This window comes from Arvicanthis niloticus, chromosome 11, assembly GCF_011762505.2.
Source record: "Arvicanthis niloticus isolate mArvNil1 chromosome 11, mArvNil1.pat.X, whole genome shotgun sequence".
Lineage (NCBI taxonomy): Eukaryota > Metazoa > Chordata > Mammalia > Rodentia > Muridae > Arvicanthis > Arvicanthis niloticus.
Genome location: NC_047668.1, coordinates 54,662,367 through 54,686,526, shown reverse-complemented (window position 1 = coordinate 54,686,526; position 24,160 = coordinate 54,662,367). Strand labels below are relative to the sequence as shown.

The following is a 24,160-nucleotide window of genomic DNA, read 5'->3' as shown; positions in this document are numbered from 1 at the left end:
CAGGAATGGTTATAGAGACATGTCATCTCAAGACTGGGACTGGGAAACTCCATTGTGTCAGAAATTGAGGACGGGAATCAGGAGGACTGGGGAGATGGCTCAGAGGTTAAGAGCACTGGCCCTTCTTCCAGAGGATCCAATACAATCCCCAGCACCCACATGGCAGCTCACAGCTGTCTGTAACTCCAGTTCCTAGGGATATTGTGCCCTCACACAGACATGTGTGGGCAAAATACCAATGCACATAAAACAGATATCTAAAGAAGGAAATCGAGGACTTTCTGGAGAAATAGTGGGCCATGTCTGGACCCCGGCAGGCAGCTGGATTACTCACAGATAAGTAAGGCCCTACCAGAGGGTCTTACTGGGACAATTAGAGTATCAAAATAAATGGCGACAGTAATCACACCAAATCTCAATTAAAGTAGGAAGTCTTTCTTAGTTGTGGGATGGGGGAAGGGTGTCTGTCCAGCAGCCCATGGGGAAGGCAGAATCGGGCCTGTTCAAACACTGAGCCTCTTGCTGGCTCTTGGTTTTATGTGTTACTCATATGCTGTGTATTGAATTTGGAGTCTCCGTGTGTAAATGTGAGTACTCAAGGAGGCCAGATGCTGCTGCTGCTGGATTTTGTAGACGTACGGACAGTTGTGAGCTGCCTCATGTGGGTGGAGAAACCAAGCTCCTGTCACCTGATCAAGCAGCTGGTCCTCTTAAACCCTGAGCCATCCCTCTAGCCCCCAGCAATTTTGATGTAAGGAACAGCAAGCTCTGTTGGAGGCCGTGAGCAGGTGTGTGTTGAGGGGAGCACTTTGCTCCCATGCTGGGAATCTAGAAGAAAGCTGAGGCTGGTAAAAGAACTTAAGGACCATCCAGCTCTAGTTTGCTGCTGTGTGCTACCTCCTAACTCAGATCTAAGAGAGGCTGGGGAAGCACAGGTCTTCATTCCTGGCCACTTTATGGAAACAGACCGGAAAGAAAAATGGCTGCTGAGTCAGCAGATCTTGATGCTGAGGAGTCAGTCCACACATCTGGAAGAATTCTCTTAAGTAACGTAGTTTAGATATACTGTGATGTGTTTAACAGTTTGGTATTGAGCTTTTCTGTTGCTATTTTTTCATTATAAATATGCTTATCCCTAAAGCAGGACATGGTGGGGCATATATGCAAACTCAGCACCCTGGAGACAGAGCCAGGAGGATGCAGAGTTCAAAGCCCATCTCAGCTACACAGTGAAGGCCAGAGGAGCTATATGAAATAATAAGTAAATAAAATAAATGCCTAAAGTTTGGACATAGCAATAATTACTGATATAGAATTCCTAGACATGGAATTAAGATCAAAGGGTCTATTTAAGGTGTAAAGACTCTTGATTTCATTTTTTTTTAACCAGATTGCCCTCCAGAAAAAGGCAAGAGTGTGCCAGTGAGCTGCAGCTGTGAAGGCCCTTCTGCCAAGCCTCATGGCCTAAACTCGATCCCTGAGACACATCACACACGGGTGGGTCCAGACAAAGTCCTCACAGTTGTCCTTTGAACTTCACACATGGACCGTGACTCATGCAGCCATACACATGCACGGACAAGATCAATACATGTAAAACTGTTAAAAGCAAGGCTGTAGCATTTCTCTTCCCATCGTGTTAAGAGCCATTTCCTCAAACCCTCAGCAATAGATTTTTTTTTTTTTTTAAGTTTGTCATTAGGTCCTATGACTGTTAACTATAGATTCATGTTGCCTTAGCTCTGACCACACTCTGAACCACCCACCGGCCTATCAGAACGCTGAAGGCCCTGGGTAGTCATCCTCTGGTCCACTGGCATCTGGAGGTGCAGCTGCAGGCATGTGGTACAGTCTCACACCACCCTCACCTGTGCCTATGCTGAAAGCTCTTTTGTTTCTTTTTTCTTTTTTTTTTTTTTTTTTTTTTTCTCTACATAGCCCTAGTTGGCTTGGAACTTGTTTTGTAGAGGCTAGCCTCGGATTACAGCAGTCCTTAGTCCTCCTGTCTCTGCCTCCCAAGTCCTGAGATTCCAGGTTGTGTGCTAACACACCCGGCTCTGAAGTCTTGTCTGCATCTCATCTTAGTCCTGATCCCAGGCCATCCTGACCTGGGTAGACATGTCTGTACTTGGGATCTGGCCTCATTTGAAATAGCTGTCCCACATTCTGTCATCCCAACTCAGGAAGGCAACCTGACAGGTTTCTGTCATTTTCTGTGACTGGGAGCAGGGTGGAGCTTAGTGGGAGAACTAATGTTTTGTGTGTGTGAAGCAAGGAGCAGGGGAGTGGGAGTGGCAGGTGAAGGAACAGACAGGGGGCTGAGAAGGTGGTGTCAGTAGATTCCAGGGCTATTTGAATCATATTAAGCTGTTGTGACATACTGCAATTTCCTGGGAAATAAAAGAGCAAATTACCCCAGGCATCACCACTGTTCAAATACATATTAACTAGTGAACACAACTGTGTCAAAATTGCATCAACCTCTGACCTGTAACCATTACTAACCTGAACTGAGCAAAGTCAAGTTCTGTGTGGCTGCCACACTACCTAATCCTTGACTTCATAAAGTCTGTCGACAGGTTACTTTAAGTTATATAAAGTTGAGTTTGTATCCTAAATTAGCCATCTATACTCCCTCTTCCATGGCTGGCTGTTCCAGTGTCCTTCCTTCACAACCCACAGTACCGTGAGCACTCGTGTTTTACAGTATGAACTTCCACCTTAGAGAGGCCACCCATGCCAGGGCACTGGGGCGATGAGAGGCAGAGCAGGAGAGTTCATGGAGTTGTCCTCAGGGCATTTCTTTCCATAGACCACACTGCCTGTGTGCACAGCTGAAGGTACCAGAATATTACTTGGTATGTGCCCCACACTGCAAGGTTGCCCATCTTGGTAGTTTTCAGTTTAAGTTAGTTCTCTGGGTTCTGTCCCCTACTCACAGCAATGACTTAGAAATCCTAAGTCATTTTCTCTTTCTGAACCCAGCCTTTCCCATGCAAACTTTTATTCCTAGACAAAAATTTAAGAAAGGAATCTCCTCATCTTTTGCTTGGTTCCCTAGTAATTGTGTTGTACCTGGTAAATTGTGTTGGTACCAAATGAGCCCCTCCCCTTTCAGTATAGCAGGAATATCCTGCTTGTTTGTTTGCCTTCTATGGATTTTCAAAACCTTCGGTAAGGACACCTCTAGTGTCATGTACTTCAAATTAAACTCATAGAATAATGAGAACTTTATTACTGAGGATATATCCGAGGTCAGTGCAGAGTTGTCTCAGGAGGTGTGACTCGTGAGAATTCATCATCAGGATTTCCAGATGTTAGTGACCACACAGATTCCCAGATAGTTGCTAGACTATCTGGAAGTTCATACCATCATCTCTCAAACACTGCAGCCAGAAACAGTTCACAGAGAAGCAAATGTGTGTGGGTCATAACATAGAGATGAGTTATCAGTTGTCAAAAAATAATTAAAACAATAAAACTATCAATTTTATTAAATCAGCACATTTAAAAAACAATAATATTCAGGACCAGGGCATGATTTTACCAAAAATATTTTAAATTGTAGTGTTTAATTCAAGGGTCTTGAACATGAACAAAATGGTTTTTGTTTTTGTTTTTTTTCTTCTGTTTTGTTTTGTTTTTCAAGACTGGACTTCTTTGTATAGCCCTGGCCATCCTGGAACTCACGCTTGTAGCCCAGGCTGGCCTCTAACTCAGAGATCTGCCTGCCTCTGCCTCGTGAGTGCTGGCACTAAAGATGTGCACTTCCACTCCCCAGCATGAATAAAATGTTTTGAGAGACAGTTAGAGGACCAAGTGACATCTATCCAGTTACCCTTTGAATCCTTAGGGCTGGATCTAATGAGGTTCGAAATGAGGTACCTCTTAATTTCTACACAAACTTGAACAATACCCTCTTAAACCAGAACTAAGGGGAACTAAAACAGCCAAAAGCTTAATAGAGAAGGGCCTCCTGTACTTTAAACACATGTTTGAAGGGCCCCGATGCTCCCAGCAAAGACTGCCAATAAATGGGCTTGAGATTTGCTCAGAGCCCTGGAGACAAAAGAAAAGCTGTCCCTTTAGGTTTTTGTTTGTTGTTTGTTTGTTTTAATTGGGTTGGGGGGGGTACTGGTTTGTTTGTTTGTTTGTTGAGACAAGGTCTCACATAGCTCAGAAGGACCATAAACTCACTGTGCACTGAGCTCCTAATCCTTCTGTCTCTGTCTCTGAAGTTCTGTGATTACTCCGAATAGTGGGACTGTGTTCCAGCTGGCAGCTTAATGAAGTATGTGATGGTGGCTTTTAATTGTCAACTTGACACAGTCTAGAATTACCTAGGAGAAGTGTCTCAGTGAGGTATTATCTAGATGGAGTTGGCCTGTGGCCATGTCTGGGAGATTAGCTTGGTGACCTACAGACGGCAAGACCCACCCACGATGGGTGGCACCATTCCCTAGGACTTTAAACTGTGTGAGTGAAAGAAATCAGGCTGAGTACAAGCATGTTTGCATTCGTTCTGTCTCTGCTCTTGACTGTGGATGTAATGAGCTATTTCCAGTTCCTGTGGCCTTGATGTCCCTGAAGTGTTGGGCTGTAGCCTGCAACTGTGAACCAAATAGTTTTAAGTTGCTTTTGCCAAGGTATTTTATCACAACAACAGGGAACAAAAGTACGATAACACAACAAATGTCAGTTTCCTGTTTTTAGTAATTATTATATAGCCTGCTGCAGGAGGAAGTGGAAATCTGGATGAGGGGACATAAGACCTCTCCTTTTGTTTGAATGTGGACAAGTGCTGACTTATGCAGCACTTGGAATTCCTTTGCTATTTCATAGAAAGCAGAACATAAAGATTTGAAAGTTGTACACTGAGCTAAACTTCTAAATGCTATGATCACTTGTAACGATTTCAGTTGGGGGGAAGGCTGCCATCTTAACTGTAGTATTGTTACCGGTACTTTTGTATTGTTACAGAACAATATATCATAGTCACAAAAAAAAGAATTCACAAGAACAAAAACTCTTTAGAGAATGTCCCCCTTGTCTCTGGCACCCAGAGTTTCTGGTGATGTGGCATTTGCCCCTTTTCATCCTCCCTTTGGCCCACACATGCATGCTGGGTAGACTGTTGGCTGTACACGCTGTCTCCGACTCATTCCCCTTCCTCTAACCCTCCATCCATACTCAGCCTTTCCTCTGAAGCTTCTTAGCAGAAAAGGCAGTTTAATCAGCTGAGTGTGTCTCTCCTGGTCACTTCTCTCTCGTGCTTGTCTAGCTCCCCACTAGCCTGGGTCTCATGGCTCCTGGAAGCCACATGCCTTGCACCGTGGCTGGCAAGTAGCCTGTGCATGTGCGGTACATGCTTCAGTTGTGACCAGTGGAGTGTTACCTGAGGAATATGGTGGATGCTCTTCTGTGGTCCCGGCAATCACTTTCATTGATTCCTTGTCTTCTTACACTAATTTTTCTTAAAATTAAATCAAAAGGGTTTCTAATGAACCAAACAGCTAAATAAACACTAAATTAATACTCAAAACATTATTTTCTGGGCTGGAGAGATGGTTCCATGGTTGGAAATGCTTGTTGTTGTTTTTTTTTTTTTTAATTTATTTTTTATTAGATATTTTATTTACATTTCAGATATTATCCTTTTTCCTCATTTCCCCCTAGCCAAAATCCCTCTATCCCATCCCTCCTCCTCCTGCTTCTATGAGGATGTGCCCTCACCCACCCACCCACTCCCACCTCCCTATCCTCGCATTCCCCCACACTGGGGCATCCAGCCTTCACTGGACCAATGATCTCCTCTCTCACCTATGCCCAACAAGGCCATCCTCCCCTACATATACAGCTGGAGTCAATGGGTCCCTCCCTGTGTGCTCCCAGGCTGGTTGTTCTTAAGGAGGACCCTGGTTTGGTTCCCAGAACCTGTATCAAGTGGTTCATATCCACTTATGCTGCAGCTCCAGAGAACCTGATGCCCTCTTCTGACCTCCCCGGGTACCTACCTGCGCACAGGCAGCATACTCAGGGCACACAGAGACATATAAATCAAAAATAAATATTCATAAAAATCATTCTTTATTAAATATTCAACTTCAAGTAGACTTTTAGTAACATACCCCCCCCCAATCTTCTAGGGTACAAGTCAACTGGCCTTACAGCTGAGCCATATACTCAGCCCTGTCTTTTCTTCCTTCCTTCTTTCCTTCCTTCCTTCCTTCCTTCCTTCCTTCCTTCCTTCCTTTCTGTCTATGTTTTCTTTATTTTGAGACCGTCTTGATAAGTTGCCCAAGCAGGCCTTGAACTTGTGACCCTCCTGCCTCTTCTTCTTGATCCAGTGTTTAAAGCTTCGGGAGATATGTCCCCAACTCCTGAGCCTCCTTGCACAGAGGAGATGTAGAACTGACTCAGAGTGAGTAGATCATGAGTTCCTAAGGAACGTGGAGAGTATCAGACCAAGGAGTATGAATCTACATTTCATCTGTCTGGAGATTTTGACTGAGGGAGTCTGGTCCTCCTGCTCCACAGGCTGGCATTCCCGTGTCTGCTGCAGACACAAATGCCTTGATGACAAACTCCAGCTGGCTGGGACTCCCTAGTCACTTGCAGGTCTAGCCTGCACCCCCACACTCCCACAGGCAGGTCTAGCTTGCAACCCTATAGTCCCACAGAATGACTCAGCATTCCTCCACTCGTTCTTGTGCAGTCTAATGACTGCTCCATTAAGTTCTGGTCTTATCATTAACTGGATGGCCACCCTACTCCTGAAAAACAGCCCCTCCCTTGGCTCCTGAGACTCCTCCACCTGGCCCAGCCTCCTCTCCTTTGTGGGCACACCCTAACATTCCTCTAAGACTTAGTCACAGGTCTCATGCTCAGTCAAATAAAAGTGACAGTAAACACGCTCCCCATGCTCCTGTTTTTACTACTTTGTAACACCCTGCCATTTTTACAGGCCCAACCCGTGGATCACCTTCCCTGAGAATTGCCTGCCTCCCAAGCCCCTACCCATCCTTCCTATTGCACTGGGGTGCCTGGGAGCCAAATGTACTGTTCTGGTGATGAGTTGCCTGGTTCCTTTATGAATGGCTTTATGTCTTTAATCAAACCAAAGACTCCTTAAAGACCACGCCTTAAAATGATGCCAGGGTTTCAAGGGGGCCTCACTGTGAGTTTGTTGTCAGCAAATACTTGCTGGTTGAAAGGAAAACTGACTGAAAAAGTAGACTAGAGAGAGAGAGACAGACAGACAGAGGGAGAGAGAGAAGGAAGAAGAAGAAAAGGATGAAGAAGAGGAGGAGGAGAACGAGGAGGAAGAGGGAGAAGAAGAGGAGGAGGAGGAGGAGAAACAACTTCTGGAATTCCTTCCTCCTCTTATTCAGAGAGTGAAACTAGAGAGCAACATTCTGCACTGCAGCTATACAAACATCAGCCCTCTCTTCCTGTCAGTATGATGGTGTTGGGAGGAGCTAACCTGGGATCTGGATGCCTGGGCTCAGCCCTAACTTTACCAGTGGCTGATCATGATTGTAGCCAAATTTCTTGAATCCAGAGCTTTCATTTCTTCACATTCAGAACTGACTTGGTGATTAAGGCCTTGGGGGAGAAATGAGTGGTTCTCTCATAGGCATTTCAGGGCCTGTGATAGGCCAGGAGAGACACTGCAGGAATGTAGGCAGGCCTTCTGGGATCTCACCAGTGTGCATTCATTCCTCATGTGGGATCTGTCTCCATTTGAAATTAGTCCTTTAAGGTGGGCGGAGATGGTGGAGTGCTGGGTTCATGAATTTGGAATGATGACTGGCTGGACAGAGGACAGACGCAAACAAAACTGAGTCTTAGGCTCGTTCTGGATAGCTTCATGGCAGCTTTATGGCAGACTGTCTGGTAGAAAGACTGGGGATAAATGAGTAGCCTGTACCCTGTCAAAGGGGTGAGGGAATAAAACTGGGAGAATTCTAAAGGACACCAAATGGAGGGAAGGAAAGAAGAAGACAGATAAAGCGCTGAGCCTAGGGCCAGAAGAAACATACTGATCAGTTTATAAAACCCAGCATCAGAGAAGGCCAAGAACTTAACACTGCCTTTACTGACCACCATAGAACATAGAAGAGATGTTCTGTTTTTTAATTTGTGGGTGTGTGCATACGTGTGTGTGTGTGTGTGTGTGTGTGTGTGTGTGTGTGTGTGTGTGTGGTATGTGGTGCCATGGCATATGTAGAAATCAGAGGATAATTTGGAAGAGTTGGTTTTCTCCTTCCACTCTGTGGGTCCCAGGACTAAACTCAGGTCATCAGGATTTGCTGCAAGCACCTTTACCCAATAAGCCATGTTGTTAGCCCAAATATAGTTTTAAAGGAGCATAAGGGAACATGGTTTGTATGTGTTCCCAGAGACGTGGACAGGCTTTGGGAGCATGGAGAGCCACAAAGGATGTGCCAGACCCAATAGGGCTCTGGAAAGAGGAATGTTCTCCTCCCAATATGTCCCAGCATCTCCTGCAGCTCCATTCCTTGTCCTTAGGCCATCTTCAGTGGGTCAGCTATCTGTCTCCCTGACCTACTAGGAGAAAAGGCACTCCTGGAATGTAGCCATCCTGAAATCATTCTCTGAGTAGCATGGAGAACTGTGCTCTCTACTACTGGGAAGACTCAAATCTATGCTGAGAGTCCCAAGGCTTTGTACTGTATATGTAGCCAGATACCAAGCTAGCATTGTCTCTCTACCTGTAGCCAGCAGCACTTCCTTGGAGTGGACACAGAAAACCATCTTTCTGAGCCTCTCCCCTGCACCCTAGTGATACCTCTCTTGCCACTTAACAGAGTCACACTTAGCAGCTGTTGCTAAGTCCAGAACCAGGATCCTAGGCCCACATTAACAAGGAAGAGAAGGGTACTGAGCTCTCAAGATACCCTCTTGTTTTCCTGCCAAGGGCCTCGGCAACTAGGCAGCAGAGAACTAAGCCTGTCCCTGCCCTCTGCCTCCTTAGGACCCTGAGCAGAAGTCAGGGTCAGAAAACAGTGCGTTGGATACGTTGATGATTCTCAAAGTTGCTCAGCTCCCCGGTGATGCAGCCTTTGGTCCTCACCGCAGTGTCTTCTTCCCTCCAACTAGCCCCGCCCCACATGCTGCAGCAGCACAGTTTTGGTTCTTCAGTCATGAAAAGCCAGGCCTCTTTCCCAGGCTGTCTAGGCAGGAAGACCCATTTCTTACTGCACCACAGCCTTTAGGAGCATTGGTTTGATGATGGCTCCATGGAGTTTCATTGGCTTTTAAAAAAAAAAAAAAAAAAAAAAAAAAAAAAAGTGTTAGTGAGGCTGGAGAAATGGCTCAGTGGTTAAGAGCATTTGCTGCTCTGGCAGAGAACCTCAGTTCCGTTTCCAGAACTGACATGATGGCTCACAACAGACTGTAACTCTAGTTACAGGGAATCTGGCACCCTCTTCTGGTCTCCTCTAATACCGGGTATGCACATAGTATACAGACTTAAATGCTGGCAAAACACTCATCCACATAAAATATAAAAAGACTTTGTCTCAAAAAATAAATAAGTGTCCTAGTGTGATGATACACACCTCTAACTCCTTTAATCCCAGCACTTGGGAGGCAGAGGCAGGTGGATCTCTGAGTTCGAGGCCAGCCTGGTCTCCAGAGTAAGTTCCAGGACAGCCAGGGCTACACAGAGAAACTCTATCTCAGAGTAGGAGAAAAAGATATCCAGAGAAAAGCCTTTAGGAAGAAATGGTTTGCTTTCTCCCTGCCCACCCAGATATGCCTTACTAAAAGGGTTACTTTTAGCAATTAGTAGCTGTTTCTGCATGCCTAGCTCTCCCTTAACCCTTTGAGTTATGACCAGATAGAACAGCCAACCTCACTGTGACTCTCTTAAAGACACCTTTCCCTGAACAGTGGCCATCCCAGAGAAACCTCTGTAAGAATTCAAATCCTATTTGACAAGACAGACACATTTATTACCCGGTGCTGAGACCTCAACAGGGCTCACGCACGGTCTAGGGGAAGAGTTCCGAAATTTAGAAGTGTTGTGAGGACAGAAGCGCTGGTCCCCTTGTGCCTCTGCCACCATCCAGACCATGTGCCGATCTGCCCGGCTAGTGCATGTGTGCACCCCCTGCCCCACTGGGCAGACTGGTGAACCACTCACTCCCTTTCCACATCTGCTCTCACTAATCCAGCTTTTCCACACTGATTCTCTCTGTGAGTCATGTTCTCCCTCAGCCATGAGAAGGAGGTGATTGGCTAGGCATGCCAGGGCTTTGTGACCCGCTGGCAGAACCCTCTGTCTCTGCGCCCCTCAGAGCCCTCCATCCCTACTGGCACACATTATCTCCATGCATCCCCAGAAAAGCATGGGTGTATGAGCCAAACGGGGCTGAGGTAGCAATTTTGCAGTCTTTCCAGACAGGTGATTTCAGCCCCCTGGGCCTGAGCAGGAAGGGGTAGCCCAGGGACAATGGGCATAGCCCCAAGTCAGCAGTGGAGCTATTTTGGTAGGATCCACAGAATTGTCTCTTCTCAGGTCTCACGGCCTCTGTTCGAGTTTCCCTTCAAGGTAGGATGCCATCTGAAAGCAGACATGTGGAGAGAGCTGGGCCTGATAGTGCACACCTTTGATCCCAGTACTCGGGAGGCAGAGAGGCAGGTGAATCTGTGAGTTCAAAGTTAGCCTGATCTATAGAGTGAGTTCCAGGCCATCTGGGATTATATAGTGAGACTTTGTCTCAAAAACAGCAGCAAAAGGCAGATATATGGGAAACCAGGAATTGGGAATGGATTATGTCAGAGGTCCAGACAGTTATCCCCAGGTAGCAGGACAGAGAACAGAACAGTTTTAAGGTGTCTTCTAAACTACTGTTAGAATCTCTGAAAACTGACTGTAGCTGTGTGCAGGCTGCTGGCTCTGAAGCGGGTGCTGTTCGACTCTTCCCAGTAATACCAGCAGCGGCACTCAGCAAATACTGAGCGCCAGGCTTTGTCTGTGCTCTGTGCTTTGTACAGACCTAGCTCGCTTAGCCCTCACCAGCTCCCTCTGGTGGAAGTAACACTGCACATCTCATAAATATGGAAAAGTAAGGCCTGAAATAGAACATGGAAGAGTCAGGATTGGAACCCAGGTGCTCTGACTAGAGATCCAGGCTCTTTCAAAAACAGAATTTTTGGAGCTGATATGGTGTCATGTCAGTAGCACCAAACTGTGGGGTTAGAAACTGTGTGTGTAGTTCATAGCTACACTGAGAGATTGAGGGCTGGGACCTGCAGAGAGAATTCTCCAGAACAAGGCTGAATGTGGGAGAAATCCCTAAAGATTAGAAACTACTGGAGCCCTGGATTGCCTTTGAGACATGTGTAGAAGGTATATATCCATTAAAGATTTTGAAACAGAAAGCCAAAATGAAATGTAGTTAGGATAGTGGTAAGACGATTAAAGACTAGACTACGAGATCTCAGAGTTATTTAGACATAGTACCCTTGTGATTTAGAAATGGAGCTGCTAGCTCGGAGCTCCCAGAGCCCCTGAGAAGGAACCGAGGGTCTATAGAAACCCTTCTTTAAGAACATTATTTATTTGGAGATTGGGGCCACACCTGGGCGTGTGCACACTACAGCACATCTGTGAAAGTCAGAGGACAACTTAGAGTCTGTTCTTTCCTGCCACCATGTGGACAATCAAACTTAGTTATCAGGCATGGCAGCCATTTTACTCACTGAACTATCTCACCAGCCCTCTAGGAACCCCTTCTGACCACGAGATATCAAGAGTTGCTCTTGGTGGCCATTTTGGGGGCCTCAGCCAGCAGAATAAACAGAAGTTCCACCTCCCATGAAAGTTGTGGGCACCCTCTCCTTGCCTGTGACAGCCCCTGGACCCTGAGGACCCTGCCTCAGGCAATGATCTAGCACTAAGTCACAGATTATACCTCCTAGTGATCTTCTTTCTGACTCTAGACCTAGTAGCAGGAGTCGAGACCCTGAAAAACAGGTTTTTCCCAAGACCACATGTTGATCTAACCCTAGAGTCCCTAGCTAACCTGGAAGGAAACGCACCGTAACCCAATCAGGAGGTATCTCTCCTGACAGTCACCTTGTGACAAGAATGGTGGTAGAGAGATAAGGACAGAGTTCAAGAGCCTGCGGTTGTAGCCCCTGGAGGTTGCCTACCGCCCTCAAAAGGGAGAGAAAGAGCTCATTGTGAGAAGTGTGGATCATTCAGAGTGTCTGCAGTCCGTTACTCTGCTGCCATCCAGGCATCTGCTCCACTGGGAACCGAATGCTTGGACCAGTACTTTGTGCACCTCTGCCCCAGCAACTGGCTGCTGGGCATAAGCCAGTCCTCAACTCAAAAGGCCATCGTCACAATTGATGCATTTTACATGTGGCTTTAGGAGAGGCTAGGTTCAGCCCAGAATGTAACTGTGACCCATGCTTAGGCCACTCCAGCTGACCTGGCTCTGAGGCGACAGGCATCCTGCTCTACCTGCTTCCAGATCTGGGTGGAAATTGCCTTTCTTTTGGGGGAAAAGATGCTCAGATTCATTCCCCCACCCGACCCCTAACCCCTGCCCTCTCTCTCTTTCTGAGGCAGTTGAAGGACCTCAGTGCCACCTGCTGGCATGTCTGTTTCCATGCACGGGGTCAGAAAAAGATAAAGGGCACTGGTCCCCCCAGCCTAACAAGGAGTACAAAAGCCGGGTCCCTCATAGTGCTATGGGAGGTCTGTTAGAAGATCCTCTCGGGATCAGATGGGTCCTTCTGAACCAGGATGCACCTAGCCAGGGCAAAGAGCACAGACACCTGCAAGAGCCACTCTAGTTCTGGTATTGTCTGCTCCTCCACAGAGGCCCCTGTGGGAGCAGGCATGACTGGTTACTCAACCCTTAAAGGGACTGTTTGTTTTATCAGCTCTCTTCTAACAAGCTCTGCTGCCTCTTGAGGACCCTACATTTACATTCCTGACAAGTGTGGGAGATGCTCCCCCATCACTAGGCACTGACAGTGTGGGAGATATCAGACCAGGCTGCAGAGACCTGGGCATTTCTCAAATAGTCCTATAGTTCTTGGTCACTTCTGGGAGTGGGTGTGTCTTAAACTTCAGGGAAATTAGGGAGGAGAGGCTAACAGTTTCCCTCAAGAGAGGTGGTAAAAAGAAGACAGACAGACAGACAGACAGACAGACAGACAGACAGATCCTACTATTCCAGCCTTTGATATTGCTAAGATGAAGGTTCTACCTCAGAATCGCCTGGGTTTAAAAAAAAAATGTGGGCTGGATGGATATAGAAACAAAGAGATAGCTAATTTGTATATATAACAGACGTGCACACACATGCTTGGCTTCTCCTGGTGAGGATCCCTGAAACACATGGAATGGGCCTAACCCTTCAGCAGGTCTGGTTTCACAGAAGCTCAAGGCCTCTCTCAGGCTAGAAGACCCTTTAAGATCATAGACTGAGGAATAGGGTATTAGGACCATTGTCCCTGTTTGTCTTGAATGATCAGCCTTTGAAAGTCTTACCTATTACACAGAATAAAATCCATAATTTGACTGAAGAATTATCTGGGCAATTAAGAATTGAACCACCGCAGAAGTCCCAACCCTTTTGGGCCTATCAGAATGTCGGGGGACCTAGAACCATCCTTCTCCAGGGACCTCCTGAAGAAACAAGTCATACATAAGAAAGGCTCATTCTTGACAGCCACCAGAATAGCTTATGCCCTCTACACCAGCCCAGCAGAACACACAGGCCTGTCAGAATCTAGCCAGCCTACTTAGGTCTGTTCCGTCCACCTGTTTCTGAGCTGCGTGCCTCTCTCTTGACTCCCTGTAGCCACACATCAGCAACACTTGGTCCTACCCTTTACACTTCTCTCCCCCATAAAGTGGTAAACTCATTGAGTACAGGCAGGCTTTTAATCCTCGCAGTCCATATAACATAGAGACATAACATAGAGACGTATAACATAGAGACATATAACATAGAGACATATAACATAGAGACATATAACATAGAGACATAAAATGCCATCCTTGACTCTTCCCCTTCCTGCCTCTTGAAAAGCTTAGTGTCTGCCAGTGCTGTTTGCTGCCCCTGTGGTGCTTCAGGGACTCCCTTAGGGGCTCTGAAATGCCACTCTTCACTGTTCCCTTCCACCATCATGACCATCATAACTGCTCACCAAGAACTAGTGTGGAATCCACGGGTAAATCACACAGTCAAGTAGAAGGAATGGGCACACTGATGATTTTGTGAGTGCAAGGATACCATTTTAAGCTTCCCCCAGGGTGCCATTGTGAGCTTCTAAGACAGTTCTCTGTAGAGGATGCTGACACCAGACACAGGAGTGGAGCTGGGGACCCAAACCAGAAAGTGACAGAAGACAATAAGAAAAGGGTGTGAGGTGTCACTCAGCCCTTCAGCAACTTTCCTAAGTGACAGGCCTGGAAACCCCATGCTTCCTAGCACCTCCTTACAAGGGAGGCAGGCACATAAACATCCAGTGGTGAGTTTGGGAGTCAAGTACAGGGCAGCTGGCTCAAACATCGTCAAAATTATCCTGGGAGACATCTGAAGTTGCCAGGTCCTTGGTCTTTAGAAAATCCCCAGATAACAATTTTTGTTTTTCTTGGTTTCTGGGCCCTGCCTGGGCTCCCTTTCCCTAGACAATGAAGGATGGGGCTTATTTTTAAAAGGAGGAAGAACTAGGAATAAATAACAGGATTGTTTTAGAGGTTTTTATGCCAAAAAACACCCCATTTAAGTTAAAAGTGCATATCATGAGGTCCCATTAGGTAATGATGCTTACAGTCAAGGAGAGAAGCCTGAGGAGAGCCAGCCCCGACAGCTGGGCTGAGAGGACTTGTCACATCTGCCTGACCTAGAGTCTCTGATCAAAGTCAGATTCTGATTCATCAGGTCTATTGAGAGAAGAGTATGTCTCTAGGTTTAATGTGCAGGGCTGCATGAAGGAAGGCAGTGGCGGCCCATGTGCTACCATAGCTGGATTTCATGTCGTGCTGCAGATAGAACCCAGGGCTCCATGTGTGCTGGGCAAACACTTCCAACTGAGCTACATGTCTGGCTCTGGGAAATATGTTAGTGGGATCCCCTTTATACCCCATGTGCTATGCATAAACAGAGTCTCCCCAACCTCACTGCTCACTAAGTTCTGCCAGCTAGGAGCCAGAGGCAGCTCTACTCACCCTGTCTCTGGCGGTCTGCTCCCAACCCCAAAGCCCGTTCACTTACCACTCCACAGGTTCGCCGCATGTCAACCTGGCCCCACAGCACTGGTGTTAGGCCTTGCATATTACAGATCAAGTTGTGGGTGGTTGTGGGAAGCGACAATGGCTGCCTATAGGGTACTAGGGATTGGGACAGTATAGTCTTCCTTCACAAAAACACTGCACATCAAACCTAGAAAAATAGCTGTTCCCTCTTTTCTTAGTGATGGCAAAGCACAGTTGATGCCAACCTCTGTGTGGGATGGTAGGTAGCCAGGTGCTCATGCCTGCCTCCTGGAGGTGGGTGAATGTCTCTCCTCAGCATCAGCTGTATGAGTGGAGGAATATTTTGGCCCAAGGTTTGAGGGGAAAAAAACTTCAGAATTCCCAAGTGATCTGTGCAAAACATCCTAGCCTTTAAATATTAAGCACTGACTCATAGGTGTTTCCAACATTACCACTACCAACCAGTTCAAATTTGAGAGGCAAATACATCCAAGGGTCCCTTTACCACTGCCGGCTTGAAGTTGGGGTGCAGATATTCAGGCCTGCTGTTAGAGAAATTCAGGACTATTGGAATGGGTTTGGGAGGTGGGTTAGAAGCTTCATGGGAAGTTCCCAGTAGCTGTGGTTACCAGAAACTATGAGGAAGTTGGAGAGAGGGAAGAAAGGCCCTGTCACAGAGGAAGGATCGCTGAGGAACGAGGAGGAATACAGGGCAATAGCAGAAGTCAGAGCTGAGGAGTTAGGATGACCTCACAAGTCTGCAACGAGAGCGACCCGGAGCTCTTGGTTAGAGTCTCTGTGATATGCATGCTAAAGGATATTTTAAAGAAAATAATTTAGTTGCCTTTGGGTCATCCAGCAAACCACAGGCCATGGGAACAGGGAGCATAAAAGCAGAGACACAAAGGTTGGCTGGCTTTAGAACACAAATCTGGCCAGATTACTATCTGTTTAAAATCTTCCAGTGACTTCACATTGACTAAATAGAATTTCCCCAGGGTAAGCAAAACTCTTCCAGATCTGTCCCTGCTAATCTCATTGCATCATGCCTCAACATAGAAACCTATGCCCCAGGGCTTAGCAACCCGGAGTTCTTGAGATGAGCCTTTTCCCTTGCCAGTTCCTGGGCTACTGTGCCCCTTCACTTCATTCTTTGGTATGTCCATAAAATCTCTACTCTTCTTAGGTGCCAGTATCTCTGCTCTGAAGTCACAACCTTGCCAAGCCAAAGAGATTGTACCTTTTGTTTTCCATCTGTGAACTTCATGTAGTCCTCAACTGCTGATCTCACTGTGCCGAGATTTGCCAGTCTCCTGAAACAGAAACTTAGTTAACTTTGTATCACACGCCTGCTCTTAGAGCATGCTTGAGTACCATAGACCACCAGCTGCTAGTGCCTGCCTGGGGATCATAGATGCTAGCAAAATGTGTCTACAGAATGAACTTAGGCCCATTCACTAGGTGAATGGCAAGACTGGTATAAGGGGAATGCTTCCCATGTCCCCAGGGGCCATCCCACTCAAAGCCCTCCTGCTGACATCACCTCTTGTTTTTCTTTGCAGCTGGGGTATGGCCGTCAATGTGTACTCCACTTCTGTGACCAGTGAAAATCTGAGTCGCCATGATATGCTTGCATGGGTCAATGACTCTCTGCACCTCAATTATACCAAGATCGAACAACTCTGTTCAGGTAGGAGGCTGGGACAGGGGGTGGCCCAAGGGAGAAGAGAGAAGGGGTCACATAGCTAGTAATTACCAGGAAGAGGATGAGCCATGATGCTTAGACCACGTAGAGCTGAAATCAGGGAACAGAGGCTACAGAAGTGGAGAAGAGGTGGGACCTTCCTGGGCAACTAGAGCCAAGACAGACAGTAAAGACATGAGTTAACAACATGGATTAATCCATGAAGCTACTCTGGGTCCCAGCCCTCTGTTCTTCTCTGTGTGGGTGTCAGTTTTCCCACCCAGACAGACATCTGCCATCACCTGTCCATCGGTGTTTGGAATGGGACTGCTACATGGTTTGGATCACTAAGTAGTCATTTGGGGGATGGGCATTTAGCTTAGTGGTAAATTACTGCTCCATATTTTCAGGGCCCTGGGCTTAATCCTTAGCAGCACCAAAAGGTAAAGACATAAATCTTAATCATAGTTAGTCTTGTAAAGGCAAGGGGAATCTAATCATATCTAATATCACAGTGGGGCTGGCCCTAACTCTAGGACCAGGCTTTGCAAAGTGGACCAGCAGGAGACCGAGGTGGTAGCTGTACCTTCATCAGCTATGCATCTTCACAGGGGCAGCCTACTGCCAGTTCATGGACATGCTCTTCCCTGGCTGTGTGCACTTGAGGAAGGTCAAGTTTCAGGCCAAACTAGAACACGAATACATCCACAACTTCAAGGTGCTGCAAGCAGCTTTCAAGAAAATGGGCGTTGACAAAGTAGGTGTCTGTACCCCTGGGGTCCATGAGGAGCTGTGTTTCCCTGGGGAAGAAGATGACCCACCAGCCAGGGTGACAAGGGATCCTCGGTTCATTCTGTCACATGTCTTTCTACCCCTGACACTCCAAAGGGAATGCTGTCCACCCAGCCCAAGACAGTGAACCCCTGACATCCCACTGCAGCAACACTCCCTTCCCTTTCTCCTCTGGAGCCGCCCCATTCCGGATGTTGAGGTCGTCTGTCTCACTCCCGATACATGTCAGCTCATTACCCTGCCTGAGTCTCCAGTTCACATACAGGGGAGGTCACCTCCCACACGATATTTCCTGTGCCTGTAGGAAAGGAGTGTCCCTGAGTCCCTGGTGGGGCTGCCAGCCTGCTTGTCTACTTTGGTGCCATGGGAGGGGGTGCAGATGGAGAAAGTAGACGATGCTGAGGCGTAGGGGTTGGCTTTGCTGTGCTCACAGCGGAAGGCAGTCCTACACAGCAGGTGTTAAAATGGTCTGCTTATGTGGTCTATTTCAGATCATTCCCGTAGAGAAATTAGTGAAAGGAAAATTCCAAGATAATTTTGAGTTTATTCAGTGGTTTAAGAAATTCTTTGACGCAAACTATGATGGAAAGGATTACAACCCTCTGCTGGCGCGGCAGGGCCAGGACGTAGCACCACCTCCTAACCCAGGTGATCAGATCTTCAACAAATCCAAGAAACTCATTGGCACAGCAGGTAACATGCCCAAGCTGGTGGAGGGAGTTTGGGGGGCTGGGCCGGCAGGGCTATCCAGCCAGGAGTGCCCCCCGGGCCACCGGCCCAGCCCTGCCAGCCTGGAGGAGACTGTTATTACGAGTTCAGATGACATCGCCTGCTGCTTACCTAGATGGGGAATCCCATTTGGGGGTGAGAGGGCGTCAAAGGTTGTTCTAAGAGGAGAGCCACCTGCACCAGTCATGGTAGCAGCTTGCTGAGACCCAGGATGCTGTTGAATAACATGAGCTAGCTTGTTTACCTCAAGCTGGATGGGGCACGGCTCCTCTATCCAGATCCATTGGGCTGCACCCCTGGAGCCAGTGCCCAAGCCCCTTGTTTACGTCTGCCCACTGAATACCCAAGAGCAGGAGTTTGCCAAGCTTGATCCTGCCTTCCTCTATTCCAAAAGCTGGTGCCTTGCTGGGTTGCTAGGAGCAATCAGAGAAGCAGTAAGGCCTGTGGTGACAGCAAGGTTGTGGCGAGGAAGAAGGGAGCAGCCCCACCCGCATCTGACCCGTCATAGCAGAGCCACCTCCTCTGTTTGCGCTGCTGTCCTGCCTGGGCCTGTCCTCACTGAACTGCTTGCTTTGCACTAGAAGCAGCCGCTGTCTAGGGAAGTGCAATCGCTCAAGAGCAAGTAGCCACAGCATGCAGGCTGTGCTAGGGAGGAGCCTGAGCCCTCCTCCCCTGCGGAAGATACCGGTCCAGCCCAGCAGAGGGAAACAGAGCCCAAACTGAGAGAGAGCTGGTGGGGCGGGGCTGAGTTTCACTGAGGGTGGCTTTGGCTTCTGCTAGGACAGACTGCATCAACTGCTCTCCTGGGTCACATCTGTCAGTACAGAAGGCCCTGAACCTTCTCAGCCTCCACTTCATCAAATTCACCATCCCAGTGTCTGCATCCCTCCCTCAGGCTAGCTTTCTTCAGGTCCCAGTATTGAAAGATCACCTTTCCCTTAGCTCCCTGTGGCACTTATGCTCCCGGGCTTGCCAAAGGGCTGTACAGCTGCTCTGGTGTCACGTGCGGCCAAGGCTGGAGACCTCCATGTAGACGCTCTTCCTGAGGGGGAGTGCCTGCCTGTTGCATGGTCCTTACACAAGGATGTCATAAGCTGTGTCACTTCATCTGACTCTTGTCCTCTGGACAGTTCCACAGAGGACGTCCCCCACAGGCCCCAAGAACATGCAGACCTCTGGACGACTCCCCAACGTGGCTCCACCCTGCATCCTCCGGAAGAATCCCCCCTCAGCCCGAAATGGTGGCCATGAGGCTGATGCCCAGATTCTTGAGCTCAACCAGCAGGTGAGTAGCATGGGAAAGGGGAGTTGACATGGGGACAAGAGGACGGCAGGAACATCTGGCATCAACATTTCTTTGTGCCTGAGCAGCTGCTGGACTTGAAGCTGACCGTAGATGGGCTGGAGAAAGAACGAGATTTCTATTTCAGCAAATTGAGAGACATCGAGCTGATCTGCCAGGAACATGAAAGTGAGAACAGCCCTGTCATCTCGGGCATCATTGGCATTCTCTATGCCACAGAGGTGAGCCTCCCTTCTCCTCCCCCCACTATGCCACAGAGGTAAGCCCCCCTTCTCCTCCCTCCACTATGCCATGGAGATGAGCCCCCCTTCTCCTCCCTCCACTATGCCATGGAGGTGAGCCCCCCTTCTCCTCCCTCCCACTACTCTGCTAAGACTAGAGAGCAGGCTAGAGGTCCTGAACCGGTGGCCACTCAGCCCTTGTTTCTAAGCTGAGCGTAAACCTGATCCTTCACCTTAGCCAGCTGGCTTACCACCCCTCTCTCTCTCTCTCTCTCTCTCTCTCTCTCTCTCTCTCTCTCTCTCTCTCTCTTTTCCCTTCCAGGAGGGATTTGCACCCCCGGAGGATGATGAGATTGAAGAACACCAACAGGAAGACCAGGACGAGTACTAAGGGAGGCGCCAGCCCTGGCTGACTTCGGCTTCCCTGCCCAACCCCACTCTGCCCACCCCACATTATAGTCCTTTCCTTTCAGCCAGTCAGCCAGCTGGGTGCTTTGTGTCAGTGCCACAGCATTAGGGAGCCGGGCGAGTGGGGCTCAGGGGGGTTGGGCAGGTGAGAGGACAAGGCCTTGTCTGGGTCCCCCAAGTGGCACTGGCCCAGGGGACGTCCAGGACCCTATCCACTCCCCACTCCTATTTATTTCCGTTGTCTCTATGCTGTGTTGGCCAACCCCTTCCAGGGTGCTGCTGTCACCCACAAGCCAGCCACCTGCTCCCTGACAGCCAGCAGCTGTATATTTGACAAAGTCATTGGTATATTTTTACTTACTGGATTGTCCTTGCACTTTACCTGTTCTTTTCCAGGGCTGACAGCAGGGCTTGGGGCAGTCTTTCTGGCTTGGCTCCCCTTCCCTATAGCCGAGACTGGGGCAGGACTCATCAATTCTTATTTATTTTGTCTTTTGACTTCTCTCTCAGTAGTTGAGGGAAAGGCTGAAATGAGGAAGAGGAAGGGAAGCTGAGGAGGCAGTGCTGCAGGTCCAGGGATGGGGAGAGAGAAGGGAGCATGCAAGGGGTAAACATGACCTCCAGGCACTGGGCTCCCTCACCAAGGCCCCTGCCTCAGCACCGAAGCCCAGCACTGCCCCCAGGCTTCCTATTCACTCCCTCCTACAGCCTAGTTGTACCACACAGACTCTGCCTGGCCCCCATTGTCTGTCTGTCTCCCATTCTCCCGCCTCCCCACCTTTGCCCCTTGGGCACCAGCCTGCATATGTGTTCACTTTTATTTAAATAAATTTGTGTGGTAAAAGTCCTTGCCATGTTTTCCTCGGCTGACCCATAGCAGGGGATCAGAACATATCACCTCTGTCTTCTCTAAGAGGACAGTCATGTAGCACAGCCTTACATTATCAGAAGCCACCACTGACACCAGGCTCTGACCTACACCCAACTCCCAAGACCGAGAACTGTTTGTGAGGCAGTATTATGTGGATTTTTCTGGGGGATGTAAGATTGTCCCCGAAAATGGGATGGTACCAACAGCCCAAAAAATGACTTGTTCAAGTTTGTCTTGGTGAGTAACGAGTTTATTAGGGATGAGTTACGGGCCAGTGGATGATGAAAACACCTCTTTATACAGACCCCTACCCAGCTGGTTTGTACAGCTCTCATTAGAGTCTAGGGCAGATTTGATGCAAACCTGAGCTGGTGTTGCAGCACCAGAGTCAGGCAGCATAAGGCACAGACAAAACTAGACATGAGAAAATTGTGTTTATATGCACTCACGCCTTGCCCTTGCCAAGAACAGAGCCAGTTCCTGCAAATGCTGTCCAGTTGAAGTCATGGATGACATAAAGGATGGCTTGTCTTGCTGCAATCTGGTGCACCAAATGGTGGCTTACTGAAAGACAGTTTAGGATTTGACGTGTTCTTACCATAACAGGGGATCCTCAGGAGGAGGGATGACGTCTGGAGCTGTGGCTGTAAGGAAGTCAGCCCAGAAAGTGACTGGGGTGATTAGGGGGATGGTTCTTGGCCAAGGGATGTTTTGTTGCATCCTTCAGGCTGGCCTGCATGATAACCCTCTACCCTGTCAGAGCTCCCACACATCTCAACAGCAGTGCAGCAAACAAACCTGCTGCCCAGAGAACAGCCGTGTCTACATGGTTCCTCTTTTCCTTTTTCTTATTATTTTCGTGTATGAATGCATGTGTGTGACACACATGTATGCATGTGTGAAAACCAGAGCAAGTACCCAAGCCCTCAGTTTATGCTCCAGTCTCCAAATGGGTTCTGTAGAGCGAGATGTAATGGGAGGGATGTTGTTGTTGGTTATTTAATAACTACTTGTTACTATGACCTGGCCAGCCATCCAATATCCAACCCAGAGTCTTGTTAATGTAGTGCAATTATTGGGTGATTTCCCTTCACTCTTTTTCTACACTAGACTGGCTGTTTCCCAGCTGCACGCTCCATGTTCCTTGCTGTTTGAGCCTCATCCAGCCTTTTCTTTTTTTTTTTTTTTTTCCTCATCAGCCTGTCCTCGGGCCTCGGGGTGCACTTGTAGGCCTGGTTCATCCCATGTAATGGTGACCTCTTCAATTTGGGGAGCTCAGTTTAAACAACAAAGTCCAGTATATGTGAGGATGCACTCCTCTGGAGAGCAGCCAGATCTTGGGGTTCAGTATTTAGCATTTGTATACATAGCAACACCAGAGCAACCCCCACCAGAGGCAGGAATCAGATACACTCCTGGAGTGTGGTTATCAAGGAGACATGGTAGCCAAGGCATGGAACTCAGCAGTGATCAAGAATGCTGAGTGGATGTGAGCGCCTTGGGATCATCTAGCCTGGCGGTTCTCAGCCTTTCACAGGGTGGCCTAAGACCACTGGAAAATACAGAGATTTACATGAAAATTCATCACAGTAGCAAAATTACAGTTATGAAGTAGCAACAAAAATAATGTTATGGTTGTAGTCACTGTAACCAAAGAACTGTATTCAAGGGTCACAGCATTAGGAAGGCTGGGAACCAGTGAGCTAGACCATTGTTCAAGGTGATAGAAACTTTAGTTAGGATTTAGACTTTTTTTTTTGTTTTTTGAGACAGGGTTTCTCTGTGTAGCCCTGGCTGTCCTGGAACTCACTCTGAAGACCAGGCTGGCCTGGAACTCAGAAATCCGCCTGCCTCTGCCTCCCAAGTGCTGGGATTAAAGGCGTGCGCCACCACTGCCCGGCGGATTTAGACTTTTTTTAATGCCTGTTTTTTATTTTTGTATCTGTGTGTCTCTGTGGGTATGTGCACATGAATGTGGATGCCTTCAGATGCCAGAAGAGGCCATCAGATGGATCTATAGTGCAGAAGCCAGTTTTGTTTCTCTTCCCAAAATAGGCCCTCTTCTGTGGTGATACCTGTGACAGCAGGGATTGGACAAAAGGACCATTGTTGGTATCTGTGAGTAGAGGCAAACAGTGGTCTGAAAAGAGAACTGATTGGCAATCAGCACAGATACCTTCCTTGCCAAAGACATTCCATCTCAGAACTCCCCAAGACAGTCAGCTATGCCTGGGCATAAAGGGCATGGATGACACCAGGCGGCTGCAAGGGTTGGTCATCCTTCACCTGCTTTCTCCAGCTGTGACCCATCCTTCACACAGGCCTGTGTGCTGTGTTTTAAGGGTCATGTCACCTTTCCCCTCTGTTTTCTAGGGTCTAGAGAATAAAGCCCAGATTTGGTAGCCAAGATCCTTTTCCAATTACATAAAGTCACGTCGAACTACTTACAGTCTTCTTATAGAGTCTACCACTCTAGACCTTTGCCTAAATCAATAAAGCCATACAATTGAAGCAGTCTCTCCACAAGCCGTAATACCCAACCAATGAAAATTTAATCCCAGCACTCAGGAGACAGAAGCAGACAGATCTCCGAATTCAAGGCCATCCTGGTCTACAGAGTACCAGGAAGCCAGCGCTACACAGAGAAACCCTTTCTAAAAGAAATTAAGGTGGTGGTGCACGCCTTTAATCCCAGCACTTGGGAGGCAGAGGCAGGCGAATTTCTGAGTTCAAGGCCAGCCTGGTCTACAGAGTGAGTTCCAGGACAGCCAGGGCTACACAGAGAAACCCTGTCTCAAAAAACCAAAAAAAGAAGAAAAAAAAAAAAAAAAAAGAAAGAAAGAAAGAAAGAAAGAAAGAAAGAAAGAAAAGAAAAGGTGTGTGTGTTTGTCTGTGTGTG

General features: G+C 47.9%; 1 protein-coding gene across 2 annotated transcripts in view; it reads left to right on the top strand.

Annotated features, from left to right (window-relative positions):
- Mapre3 (microtubule associated protein RP/EB family member 3) overlaps positions 1-21,237 on the top strand; it is a 46,343-nt gene extending 25,106 nt beyond the window's left edge. Inside the window, exons 2-7 of one of the 2 annotated variants that reach the window (XM_034514190.2) lie at positions 16,816-16,943; positions 17,549-17,694; positions 18,221-18,377; positions 19,589-19,743; positions 19,830-19,982; positions 20,305-21,237. In XM_034514190.2, coding sequence (XP_034370081.1) covers positions 16,823-16,943; positions 17,549-17,694; positions 18,221-18,377; positions 19,589-19,743; positions 19,830-19,982; positions 20,305-20,373 — 801 coding nt within the window. In that variant the 5' untranslated portion in view covers positions 16,816-16,822 and the 3' untranslated portion in view covers positions 20,374-21,237. Of the gene's footprint in view, positions 1-16,815; positions 16,944-17,548; positions 17,695-18,220; positions 18,423-19,588; positions 19,744-19,829; positions 19,983-20,304 lie in introns of both variants that reach the window. The other variant, XM_034514189.2, reaches the window with a different exon arrangement.
- Positions 21,238-24,160: the final 2,923 nt, after the last annotated feature.